Below are 13,808 nucleotides of genomic sequence, written 5' to 3'. Positions count from 1 at the left end.
AGACATGGTCTCCTCAGAAACCCTGCCTCGAACATCCCCACCCGTAGCAGCCGAAAGAGGAACGTGTCCTTCAGTGTACAACCGGTCTCTTTATGTGGGATGGGACTTTGCCAGCAGTTTTATTTTAGCCCGGCGCAGGCCTGCAGCGCATTCCTATAGCCAAAGGGAGGAGGCTGGGGAGCGCTTTCTGATGCTATCACCTGATGCCATTAGCATCTGCGTGGCTTCTCCCTCCAGCAATGTACTAAGGCTGGACCCCCAGATATGCAGTGTGCAGGGAGCTCTGATGGAAATCCATCCAGCGCGTCCTGGATGAAGATGAGAGATGACAAGGGACAACCTGTCAGCTGTGAAGCCCCACGCAGCGCCGGGGAGGACACAGCCCCGGCAGGAGCCTGCAGCTGGGTGCTGTCAGACGCGCTGGTCGAGGAGGCAGAGGCGTCCTCTGATGAGGAAAGACAGGAGGGGAAAGCCAGCGGCAGGAGGGAGAACCCTCAGACATCTGGGGCTGCCCACCGCTCCTGCACACCCAAAGCCAGATGTGGCCAAGGGAGACGAGGCACCACCCAGACACCCAGGAGAGCACAAGGGAGAGGGCCAGGGAGCAGGCACGCCGCTGGGGGACGGGATGGGGACGGGCCAGGCACCCCGCTACGGCTCGATGATCCCTGCTGGCATGCCCAGGAGGCCCGCAGCAGCGCCCAGCCCCTCTCAGCACCTCCAGCCACCAAGCAATAGAGGGCCCACGGGTGACACACCCAGGGCTGACATCGGCAGGAGACCCGAGCCGCCAAGTAAATCCCCTTTTTTTTCCTTTTTTTCCTTGCATAGCCCACACACCGAGGACCTCCCAAACACATGGTAAAATGCCAGGTCAGCTTTCCAAGGGCTCAGCACCCACAGACAGGAGCTCAGGTCATATTTAGGCCAGCCAAATTACAGGGCAAGACTTCTACTTGAGGGTGACCTGCTTCACTTCCTCTGGCACAAAACAATACGGGCAGCCCCTACCACCCCTCCTGGCACGCCACAGGGAAGCACAGGCTCTGTCGGTCCCTCTTTGTCACCAGTTATTCCTCAAAAGCACCTCTCCCCAACCTATTGCAGCCCCTGGCAGCATCCCCCATACACACCCCTTGCTTTCCGGGCGTGCAGTCCAAAATGCAAAGCCACCCACATGCGCCCCCGCCTCTTCTCATGCAGACACTGCCACAGAGACACAACGCGGCAGGGAGCAGCGAAGCAGCACCACGGGGCCAAGCCCAGAAAACCTTTCCTTCACCTTCCCACCACGCTCAGCCCCACGGCTAAGCAGGGATGGGCTTCTGCAATGCTGAGTGATGAAAGCAAACAGTGGGGATGAGCTATAAGGTGAAACTTTTGGCCCATGCCCATTTGCCCCCTGTGCACACACCCGGCACCCATGAGCCGCATCCCACCAGGACGGAGACAGCCACTTGCTCAGCCCCAGTGCTCAGCCCGGTGGAAGGAACCAGCTCGGACTCGCTCCCCAGCAAAGCTTTACTTGCACACAGCTGCACCCGGCCGCAGGTTAAACCAGCAGAGCCCACAAGACCTCCCCAGCCACGCAAGAAGGAGCATCGGCAACCTCCCAGCACGGCGCAAAGGCTGCCTCAGCCAGACCCAGGCACAGAGACCCAGACGACAAATGGGAGCAGCTGCCAGTAAATTCAGCGTTTCCAGAGGATCTGTGTTTATCAAAAGCTGTCGCTCTCCAGCCAGAACAGGTGTCAGTCACAGCAAAATCTCATGGCAGCTATTCAATCTGAAGGCACAGACTTTGACATCAGACCAAAAAAAAATAAAAAAAAAAGAAGCATCGTTAGCAACTTCTCTGCCAGGCAGGCGCTCCCCTCTGCTTTCCATCTCTTCTACAGCCTTGGTGAAAGAAAGGTGAGGAGCCAGGAGGAGGAGGAGAAAAGAGGATGCTCAGAGCAGATCTGGCCACCACTGCCATATCACTGACTGTCACCCACATGCCCCTGGACGGCTCCATCACACACCCGAGCTGGCCTTGTCCCACCCACAGACTTGCTAGCGGCTGCTGCCTGGGGATTGATGCCGAGAGCGACACAGAGCAGACCCCGCACTGCCCATTCAGCACTTCCCACTAGCCAGACACTAACCCCTACTAATGCTGCCAACATCCTAATTAGCACCTTTCCTGTGCCCACCCCGCTCCCGGCTGCTCTGCGCCTGCCCGAGGACGCGGTGCAGGACTCTCTTTGAGGTTCTCTGAAGGTACAGCAGACAGGCACGGCAAGTCTTCGAGGTGCTGGGCTCCCCCTTCCCCTTCAGAGCAGCTGGCACAGCCTGCTCCTGCAACCCACACCAGTGCCCCTGCTGCTCTGCTATGTGTCTGCTGTCAAGGGATTTCCACACGGCATCAAGCACACTTCTGTGTTTATCCTTTCCAAGCCTCCGAAGCAGTGCTAACATGTGCCAAGGACAGGAAAAGCCCAGGAGGGTCCCAGTTACACTGGGGCTAAGCACCCCACGAGTTAGGGAAGAGGTGTGAGGCTTTGTCCCAGCGTCTGCAAGGACGGGGCGACTCCAAGCTTCGCCTGTCCTGCCACACAGCTCAGCCTGGCTGGAAGCTGCCCCTTGGACTGATGGTGGGGCTGCTCTGCTCTGCCTGCCCGCCCTGAGCTGCCCCTCGCTGCCACAGCACCACATCTCATGCCAGGAGCGCACACCCCGAGGCCAGCCCCACTTCCAGAGAGATTACTTGCCACTCTCTGCTCCCCTTCCACAAGAAAAAAAATAAAAAAATTAAAAAAAAAATCACCAGCTTGCTTTTTCCTCCTGGAGCTGAGCAAGCCATGTGTCTGCCCACACTCAGCATGCAGGTGCTATCTCGGTGTGCACGCATGCAGCTCGCAGGCTGGGCCGTGCATACAAAGGCTGGAAACAGGCACAAAAGTAGTGCTCAGCCACCTGCATTCTGCAGAGGCGAGCGCACAGCTCACAGGGCGCTCCACAAGCAACCTCGGAGACAGCAGGATCCTGCAGGAGAGACACGCCGCAGGAAATGCTTTCCCCAAAGCTGGCATACCACAATTAACTCTCTGCAGCCTGGCCAGCCCCCTCTCTCTGCAGGCAGCGTGCTCCAGCCAGCTCGTACACCTTGTTTTATTTCATCCGCACTGCCCCCAGTTCACGCGTTTCTCCTGCTTGCTTTGTCCCCTGATACCAGACAGGCTTAAAAGCAAAACAAGGCAAAGATTTATTAAGTGAGGCTCACGGTAAAGGTTTCCGAGTTACAGTTGTGGAGCCTGGAAACAGGATTACAAGCAAAGCAAATCATAAAACGCGACTATAACCTCTACACAACGAGATGTGACCCCTCACGTGTTCCAGCCTATCTCACACCCAACCATGTGGTGTGCACAGGCCGGCCAGCCAACTTGCAGGCTCACACCACCGCCCAAACCTCTCACGTGTGCACTGGGGCTTCTCTTCATGCCTCTTGCTTCAAGCACCCCTCCACTGCAACCATCTCGTGTAGGTGGCCCAGTCCTGACCTGTGGGAGGTTGTGACTTTCTACCATGCTTGCTGCCCTGTGCACCAAAATGCAAACCAGCATTTGTCAATCGACAGCACTCCTAGATCGTATTAAAGATTATAAACAACTTCTTTGGATCCATCCTCTGAACAGACAGCAGATATGGGATGATGGTGTCATCCCCAGGCACGTCTCTTGGATCAAGACGTCTGTCTCGGTTGGACTGGTGATTCACATCACCCTCACCCAACACAGCCCACCACAGATCTCAAACACTGGACACAAACACCAGGGACTTTACACTAGCATACCCAAAAAAAGTTGCTGCAGCACGTACACCTGGAGGGAGCAGGTAAGAGTAGATCCAGGTAGATATGGGCCTGGATGCATGAGTCTTAGACAAAACAAAGCACAAATCTGGAGGCATCTGAGCAGGCCATTCCTGCCTAGTTTGCCCTCAGAGACATCACGCTCAACACTCTAGTCTCAGCAAGCAACCCAAAGCCAAAGGACTTCAGTTCCGTGGCCACCCCGTGCAAATGAGCGGCCTCCTAAGAGGCTCAAAAAGGCAGAGGGAGAGCAGATACACAAAAGCAGGATCTTCTCTGCAGACCAAAGACCACCCAGCTTCAAGGCAGAGCGCTGCCATCAGTTTTCCCTTGCCCCAGGAGACTCTGGGATAAGAAGAACGTGCACTGCCACACGATGACACACGTGAGGCTTCCCACCCACAGCAGGCCTCCTGTAACCCCCACGCATCAGTGCTGTGGAGAATGGAGATGTCTTCTCTCTCCTGCATCCCTCTGCTGAAGTTGTTCAAACTCACAGAGGGTCTGGACAAGTGATTCAAAGAGTCCAGCCCCTGTTCAAGCCTCCTCGCCCCCCTTTCCCCCTGGCTCTTCCCCTCCTCTCTCTCACTGCATGCAGCAGCACCAGGAGCAGGGGAGTGCTGCAGGAGCCCCCCAGTTGGGGTCTCTGCAAGCCACAGCGAGGATGTACAGCCCGAGAGGTGAGTTCCTGTCCTGCCCAAGCTGAGCCCAGTCCTGGGTTACTGCTGCGAAGCCTCCTGTCTCACGGCAGCCGCCTGGCGCTGGGGTGGCACCTCACACGGACTGGGGGGCTCGTTTCAGGCTGCAGGCAGGCAGCCGCTCAGCATGGCGTAACCCTGAAGGTCCCCTGGGACACGGTTTCTCCTCAAGGCCGGGTACCCTGCGACCCTCAAAGCCTGGGTGGGAGCAGAGGGAAGCCAAGCCATTCACGGCCTGCCTGCCAGCTGCCCCCTCCACTCCCACCCCACAGCCTCGGCAGCCAGCCACAAGCGGGCCCAGGAGCCCGGCCGCTGAGCCCATTGTTCCCTTTGTCTGGCCTTGGGAGCACGAGCCCGCGTGGCTCGAGGCATCCCCTCCACCTCGGGCACGTTCGCACGCCCGGCCGCCCTCATCACCCCCGGGGCCAGGCCCTGACACTGCCGGGGGGCTCCCACAAGCATGGCCCCCACAGACGGGTTCTGCGGACGGGAGCTCCTGTCTGCGGCCTGGCTCCTCCCGCAGCAGGGAGCCCGGCCCCGCCATCGGGCTCTCCCCCTCCTCCGGCAGCTGGCCTGAACCCAGCCTGCGCTCCCCAGCAGGCCCCAGGCAGAGCTTAACGCCTCCCATCCTCACGGCCCCAACGGCCCTAGGAGGGTGTGAGCATCCCCAGGCATCCTCACCCTCTGAAACGCCGAGCTGGGCAAAGGTGAGCGCTAACGGCTGCTTGCCGGAGGACCTTGGCCTTGCCCAGGCACTCTGCTGAAATTAACGGCTTCGGTGGCACGCCCCGGGCTGGTCTCGGGACTGGCAGGTGGCACTCGGTGCCGAATAGTGCATCCAAACCCTGGCACCAAAGGGAAAACCCCCCCAGGGCAGCGTCAGGCTGCTCAGTGCCAGGTTGATCTGGGAAAACCCGACACAAATCCCCCAAAGCCCCGTCCAGGCTCCCCAGCAAACAGAGTGAGATCCAAAGAGCAGGACAAGCCCTGCATAAGGCTTGAAGACACGGAGGACCACAAGGGTCCGCGATTACAGCCACAGCAATGACCGAAACGGAGCGACATGAACCCCTCGGTGGCTGCAGGCAGTCTTGAGAGCCAAACTGAGAGCAGAGAGCAACAGGGCCTTGCTGTGCACAGGCATCCCACAGCAGAGCCGGGACAAGGTGCCTTGCCCGGCCCTGTCCTCTCCCTGGCACGGCAGACCTCAGCCGCCACATCTGTCAGGCAGGGCTGAGCCAAAGGGCCTCCCGGTTTCCCTGCCACCTCCAGCATCAGGAGATGCTCAGGGAAGAGGACGCTTTCTGCAGGCAAGCACTCGGGGCTTCCTGATGTCCTTTTGGACTCGGGACATGCAGGGGTGGGCTTCATGCTGATCTTCTGCCTCCGCCCTCCGCTGCCTCTTGTTTTAAACCCGTTTGATTCTGTTCATTTTAAACCTGCCCCTTGAGAACACAAGGCCAAGTGAAAAATAAAATAAAATGACATAAAGAATCGTCACTGCTTCACCACCACCTTCCTCACACCTCCTGCGTCTGGCACACCCCTCTCTCCCCACAAGCTGCATCTTTCACAAAGCCCTTCCCCTGGGCCCATCTACCTCTCCTGCGCAACCATCTTCGTCCTCCTTTCCCAGCCTTTCCCAGTTCTGAGTTGATGCTTTCAAAGAGCCATCCACAATGACTTTAAGATCTCTTTCTTAAAATGCTAATAAGTAATTTAAAGACCGCCACCGTGCATGCATGGGTTTAGGGTAATTTTTTTCCACGTGAATCCCTTTTCATTCATCACTGACTACATTTAATCTGCTATTTTATAGCCTGGTTATCCAGTGTCATGAGATCCTTTTACAATATTTTAAAGACAACTGTTGTTTTTATCATCCTGAATAATTTTGTACAATCTGCAAACTTTCTTGCCTTAAGAGTTCCCACCCCTTTCTCGCGCATTTATAAATACGTTGCACAGCACAAGCCTCATGCCGAATCCCACCCATTGGGAAAAATGACTCCGTTTCCCCTCCTTTAAGCAGATTTTAAACCGTAAGAGCTCCTCTAAAATTACTAGCATGGAGTTGCTGAGATCACCCAGGAAGCTCTTAAAGCATGTGTGTCCCATTTGCTCTGGCCCCAAATATCTATTTTCCCGATTTACTGTATAAAATGTGACCTCCTAAGCCAACACTTCATTGCAGGGCAGTCTCAGCACTGCCCTGCAGGGGGAAGTTCCTCTGCAAGAGGCCCCTGACCACGGCCGTTCTGGGGGGGGGACACATTTAAACCAGACTTCATCTCCCCCAAGTGCTCCTTTCCTGATCATTTTTAACCTTGCACTCTCTGATTTCCTGAGTCTTTGGGTTTTTGTTTGTTTGTTTGTTTTATTTGTTGTGGGGTTCATTTCTTTTCACAAACTATTCTTCAAACTCCTCTCAGCCTGCCATATATGGCCTTACATTCACAGTGCCATAGTTTATGATTTTTTTCTGTTTTCCTCTTTTAGACATCATTCCCGTTTTTCTGAAGAACATCTTTTTACCGCCAGTGACCTCCTTCAATCTGACGTTTAATCGAGATGGCTATTTTTTCGTCTTTTTAAACCCGTACTTTAAACAGCCACGCACATTCTGCGTTTCCCACATGACGTGCAAGTATTTTTCAATTTTAGCTGCTTCCTTCAGCTAGCTTCATCTTTACGTCGTTCCCCTTGCTTGACTTAAAAAAAATGTTACCGTATAGTGTTCTCAAGTGCTGGTGATTTTATGGATGCGAAGGCTTGAAGTGAAAAGAACATAATTTATTGGACCAACTGATAAAGCTTCGCAAACTTCTGCGGCTCCCCAGCCTTTTCTCCTTCCCACCTGGAGACTGAACCGAGCTGCAGTACAGCTGCTCCCATGGAGCCGGTCTCATGCCTTGCACGGCACCGTGAGTGCTGCTCGGGACTAAATCAAGAGATCCTCCTCTCGTGGGCTCTCTGAAGAGCTGCAATTATTCACAGTCACTAAAACTGTAATTTCTGAATAACGCCCCTTTGTGACATTTACCCAGTTTACACAGAGGCAAGTACCATCTGCAATTATAGCTGTGTTTTCTGCCCTTGCAGCCTGTTTAACCTCCCTTAACGTTTGGCAATCAGCGCCACAACTCAGGTCAGATGGGCAGCAGAGATCTAATGCTGCTCCCTTCATCTCTGAGCGTGGAAATCCAGAGAGGGGCTCACAGCCCAGCGTGACGCTGGCTTACCCGTTCACCTCCACGCTGTTCAGCTCGGGTGCCCGGTGCGCCGCACGCAGCCGCCTCTGTGCCTGCACCCCGGCACAAACCACCTCCCGGCCAGCACGTCCCCAAGACACGCGACATCAATATAAGATATCGGTATTGCCGTATCTCTGCAAGCCGCTGGGGCACCTCTCCTTTCTCACACGCTTGTGGCAGGGGCTCTGCTGCCTCTCGGCTCCAGGAAGGCCGCATCCCTGCATCCCTGCTCTGAGTGCCAGGAGGCTCGGCCCTCCCCGCTGACCCCCCCAGCACGGCACTGGGATGCTGCTGGTCCCGCCTGCACATGCCGCTGGGCGCTCGCCAGCCTGTTATCACGGGAGGCCCCATCTTTACCCCCTTATCTAACCGCTGAACTTTTGCCTTCGAGGATCTCCCTCCTACCTATCCCCTTTCCTTCACGCTGGGTTTTTTCACACAGGGAATGGGCAGCCGTGCTTTGCACTCGTGTCTCGGCAAACCAGAAACCAGTGGGTGGGATCTCACTGGGTTTTTCTTGGTAAAAATCGACTTTCTCCAAGGAGGGAACCACGTGCCCGCTCCCAGACAGGTGCGTGCACAAGTCCCACCTCCACGGTCTCATTCAGACACGCGTGCAGCGCAGCCGGCCACATGTCAGGGCAGGAGCAGCGGACCCAGCCTCTCATTTATCACCGCTCTGGCTGCACTCGCACAAAAGCACTCGAGCTTAGCCTCACTCACCAGAGAGCCCGGGATGTATCTCAGCATCGAGTATTTACCCAGCTTCTCAGGCAGGTTTCCCAGCTATGCTGGTGCCCACCCCTCTTCTCAGTCAGTTCAGGTATGTGTACACAAACGGCAACCACCCACCGACCAGCGCAGACAGACCTTTCGCCCATCTGCACATCAGCAAAGCGGACCTCTGCTCCCAGCCCTGGGGGACAGCCGCGGCGTGGCAGCACCGACACCCCTCGGACGCTTCCCCAAGGCACAGCCACATCCCCGTTGCCCCCCTGGTCGCTCCCTGGGGTGTCCCCAGGAGCCGATGGGCCAGGTGCACTGTCCCCACAGCATCTCCCTACAGCACCTACTCCCCGGGTTTGTATCAGCCAGAGAACCTAGAAATACAGCAGGGATCAGGAGCAAGTGTTCCCACCTGCAAGAAGCAGAGAAGCAGATGTGCTAGGTGCTGCAACCGCAGCTACAGCTACATGGATATTAAATTGGGCACCGAATTATTTGGTCCCCAAAAGGAGTTCTCGCCCTGGCCGCCCCAACAACGGGAAAGGCAGTTGTGCCCAAGAAATAAATCTCGTCAAAAATTAACCCAGGAAACGGAACCAGAGGGAGGCAGCATCAGGGGCTTGTGTCAGAGCAGAGGACTGACCCAAAACCAAGGTTTCTGCTCTGCACCCCAGTCCAATTTTTCAAACATTTGGTTTCAGCCCAGTCTCAGGACAGTGTTTACAGCACGGGTTGGAACAGGTCATCCGGATCAGTTCTGTGACAGCTCCCAGGTTTTCCTCGTGGGCTTCCCACCTGGGGAGAGGCGCACGTGTGTGCCTTGCAGGTCCCACATTTGAACGGCAGGACCTGCTGCTCCAGGTTGCCCCAGTGCAGCCAAAAGCACGTGGGATCACTGGGACCACGGCACAGCTCCTGCGCTCACATCACAGCCTGGGCACATGTCCCCACCCTGGGGCACTGGGTCATGGCAGCTTCCCCGGCACAGCCCATAGCCGTGGAGAGGTGGGCAAAGCCTTTCTCGACTGAGACCGGGAAGCAGAAGAAGCGACAGCACCAGATAAATCGAAGCACAGGCTGAGCGCTGTGTTAATTGGCACCTCCCTGCACCGCCTCTGGGCCTGGGGGAGGCGGCAGAAGTGCTCAGCAGCAGGTCACGACCAAGTCACCCCTGGGCCATGCGGGTGAAAAAGAGGACCGTGCTTTAACACTACCATATTCCACCGCATACATAAAACACAACATGCAGCGTATTATGCACACGTATGCAATGCAATAAATACATAATGTATATTATGTACGTTACAACACGTTATTAAATGAAACGCAAACACGCAGGTCCCATCTCCAGCTTGCTCAAAGGACGGGCGCAGGAGCGTGCAGCTGTGCATAGATGCAGCTCCCCCCAGCCCCTCGGCCACGGTGCGCCCCAGGTATGCCTCCAGGAGAGGATACAGCCCTCCTGCACCAGCCTCCCGTGGCTCAACGCTGGGCTTGGAGCAGTGACAGCCCTGCAGAGGAGTGGGAGGATGCTCAGCAACCCTACGGGGTGCGGCAGCGGCAAGTCCCCCTCCGCCGCTGCCCATCCCGCAGAGCCCGCACGGGTCCAACCCGCTGTGGGCCCAGCTGCCGGGGCCTCTGTGCAGCTCCCAGGCTAGCTGCGCCCTCGTAGATATTAGGACCATCCCGTTTCTCCTTTCACATTTTTTGGTACACGGCTGGCTTTCCTCCAGCCCTCGGGAACCTTGCCAGCACTGCAAGGTTTATGAAAAGTTAACTCCAAAGGGGTGAAGAGTGCCTTCATTTTTTTTTCTCTTGCATGTGAGTTAGCCAGGCTGTTGATTTTGAAATACATAACTCCCATCCTTGGCTCCAACCCCCCCCCCCCCCCAAATACCTTGGAAGTATCACTACTCCAGATATGCCACACCATGCAAGCAGCATATGTGAGCAGGAACACAAAGAGAAGCCGTTAGTGATAGCAGTACTGTTACCAACTGGTGTGGGATCCAGACCCTTCCAGGACTCCTTTGTTCTTGACTTTCTTTAAAAACACACACACACACACAAAAAAAAAAACTTTCCTTTTATAAGCCTGAACTTTCTCAGCCACAGATATGTTACCTTGCAATTGCCTTAACAACTGTATGCAATTCTTAACCTCTGCTTTATGTACATTGTCATCCACCTCCCTGTTTTCCATATTGATTTATGTTTTACGTTCTTTTCACATTTCCTTTTAACAGAGCCTTCTTTAACCAAACAGCCTTTCCTCCTGAGCCTGAGACATGCATTCTGCTGGCCAGTGAGTAATCAACTTCCAATTTTCATGCACACTCCTGTTTATATTTCCTTCCCTATCGGCTTTGTTTCTAATTAAGGTTTGTTAAATGCAAGTGAATATATAGTGTACAGAGAAATATAGAGCATGTAGATAAATAAACACCACACACACACATACCCTGACTAAGACTGTATTCTCAGTGCACTTTCAACCACGGATCCCAAAGCACTTTGTCATGTTCATTAACAAAACCTCGCAGCTCCCTTGGGAGAGACGCTTGTATTATTTTACGCCTTGTAATTAGGAAAACTGAGGCACAGAGGAGACAAGTGAAATTACCGGCATTACAGAAAAGCTCTGTAGCAGAGCTGAAAACAGGACTCAGGAGGCAGGTTCCCTGGGCAAATAACCAGAACTCATTTTTCCCTGAATGTGCCCTGCTCTCCCCATTTTGGCCCTGGACACAGTGGGGAATGGGCCAGAGCCGGTGACAGCAATGCAGGGGGCATCGCCACTGCGGAGGTGCTCAGCAGGGTCTAGCCACCATCCCCTTGGCCATCGGGCACCGTCGCGTCAGTCTGCCTGCACCAACAGGGCCCAGAGCATTAGGAAATGCAGATGGACACCGCGTCCATGCATGGCAAGGAACACCGGGATGAGCCACTGCCTGAAGCAGCAGCTCCCCGAGGGAAGGAAGGAGCAGAGGTGCACCACGGGGGCTGCATCCCGTGCTCTTGTGCCTCACTAGCTCTTCAGAAGGCTTTGCAAGGAGAAAAAGGCCAGGACATGGTAGCTGGTTGCCCACACCAGCGCTGTAAGCAACCACAACCCCAGGATACACGCAACGTGGCCAAAGGCAACAGCAAGGGCACAGAGGGGAACCCCCCCAAACCTTAGACAAGGCATTCAGCCCCGGATGGGGACGGCTGCTGGAGCCCAGCACAAAAGCAGCCCTCTCCCCAGAGCATCCCCACCTCTGCGGGAACACACCTCACAGCGATCACCTCCAGGGTGGGCGCAACCTCCCGCCGGCACTCACTGTCCCCTTGCCCCTAGGTGCTCGCTCCCCATCCCTTGGAACCAGCACTCGTGCACCCAGCTCCCGCCACAGAGGTGGGAAGGCCACCCGTGCTCCTCACGTCTTCCAGCAAGCGCACAGCAGCCCCAGGGCCGGGAACAAGCCCCGCGCCGCCCGGCATCACCCCGACGCGTCGCCCCATCCCTGCACGGGCACCTGCCTCCCTCCCCATCCGCAGTCAGCGGCACCACCTCGGCGTGGCCGATCCCTCCCGGGCCCGGCTGGCTGAGCACGAACGCCGTTGTAAGTGGCAGTGCTGCCGGCTGATCGGGCCACGCGTCCCATGTGGACACATATGCTCCCAAAACACGCTCATCACCCCCCCCCCCCCCATAATTAAAACCATACAAGGCTCATTTGAATAGCATAGCTGGCTAGCGCTCTCCGATGCAACGTAAATAGTCCTATTTATGCCAAGCTCCCATATTGTAAATATCACGACGTATAGCTGGCCAACCCATGAGTCATCTCCCAAAACTCCAACTTAATAAATGGTGCCTCATCCCCGTTCCAGACGACGAACACCGTCCGCACGGCTCCCACCGCCTCCGCGCCCGAGGCCAGCGGCGAGCACCCAGCGAACCCCGGGGGTCCTCCGCAGCCCCCTCGGCGGCTTCGACGCGGCCGTCTCCCACGCAGGGCAGCCACGCGCTGGGCCTGGCCCAGCCTCCGGCCCGACACCTCGCGCTCACCCCCGGCCTGGCGCGGTGCTTCCCGGGGTGCAGCGGAGGCGCAGCCCAGAACCAACCGGGGATGGGGGGATGCCGGGGGGATGGGGGCTCCTGCCCAGCGCCTTCCCCGCGCACCCACTCCGCGCCAGGTCCGCACCTGCCGCCTGCCTCTGCTTTGTCTCAGCACCGGGGAAGGGGGGGGGGGGGGGAAGTCGGTGGGGAGCCCGGTTCCTCCTGGGGAGGCCGGGAAAGCCGTGGTGCCGCCTGCGGGGAGCCGGCCCCCAGCTCCGGGATGCCGGCCGAGGCCTGGCCGTGCGCGCCCCGGAGCCGCTCCCAGGCACCGGCAGCGGGCACGGTGCGGCGGGGCGGGCAGCCGGGCGTCCCCCGGGAGGGAGGCTCCGCGGGGCCCAGCGAGCAGCCGGGGAGGTGCCGGCGAGGGATGCCCACCTCGGCAAAAAAAAAAAAAAAAAAAGGGAACGGCGGAGAAAAGGGCAGGAGAAAGCCACGCAGCCATCGGGAGGGTCCGGGCGCTCCCCCCCCCACCCCCTCCACGAAGCTCCGCACCGGGCTCCCGGCTGCGGCACCTCCACCTGGGGCAGCACTTCCCCGAAACTTCGCCTCTCCCCTCCGGCGGCACGGAAGGGGTGCGGCGGGAGGGGGGGGGGAAGTGCCACCTCCCGAAAGAAAAAAAAATAAATAAATAAATAGGAAAAAAAAAAAAAAAAGGAATAAAAGAGACAAGATAAAGGCGGCGAGGGGAGCTCGCGATGCCCCCCCCAACACACACACACACCACCCCCCTTACCTTCCACGGCGGCGAGCAGGGGCAGCAAGGCGAGGGGCAGGCAGCAGAGCCACAGCGGCCCCATGGTGCGCGCCGGGCCGGGCATCAGAGGCGGCGCGGCCGGCGCTCCATGGAGGCGGCGGCGGCGGAGCTCAGAGCCGAGCCGAGCCCCTCGCTGGGGCCGCCGCCGGCGCGGGCACGGCCGCGGGCACGGAGCTCACCGCCGGCCCCGCCGCCGCGGCCGGGCCGAGCCACCGCCGCCGCTCGCGGGGGAGAGGCCCCGCGCCGCCCGCCCCGCCCCGGGGCGCCGCGCTGCCGGCGGGGGCGGCGGGCGGCGGGGAGGGGGGCGGTGGGGGGCGGCGGAGCCGGGGGCGGCGGGGAGCGGCGGGGCGGCGGGGCCGGGCGGCGGGGAGGGGGCGAGGCGGGCGGCGGCTCCCCCTGCCCGCCGATGGTTCGG

General features: G+C 57.8%; 1 protein-coding gene across 2 annotated transcripts in view; it reads right to left on the bottom strand.

The window, feature by feature from the left end:
- Positions 1-13,606, bottom strand: part of EPHB2 (EPH receptor B2) — a 134,957-nt gene extending 121,351 nt beyond the window's left edge. For both annotated transcript variants that reach the window (XM_083802643.1, XM_083802644.1), the window contains exon 1: positions 13,373-13,606. In XM_083802643.1, coding sequence (XP_083658769.1) covers positions 13,373-13,457 — 85 coding nt within the window. In that variant the 5' untranslated portion in view covers positions 13,458-13,606. The remainder of the gene's footprint in view (positions 1-13,372) is intronic.
- Positions 13,607-13,808: the final 202 nt, after the last annotated feature.

This window comes from Anser anser, assembly GCF_964211835.1.
Source record: "Anser anser genome assembly, chromosome: 17".
Lineage (NCBI taxonomy): Eukaryota > Metazoa > Chordata > Aves > Anseriformes > Anatidae > Anser > Anser anser.
This window is presented reverse-complemented; position numbering and strand designations above follow the sequence as displayed.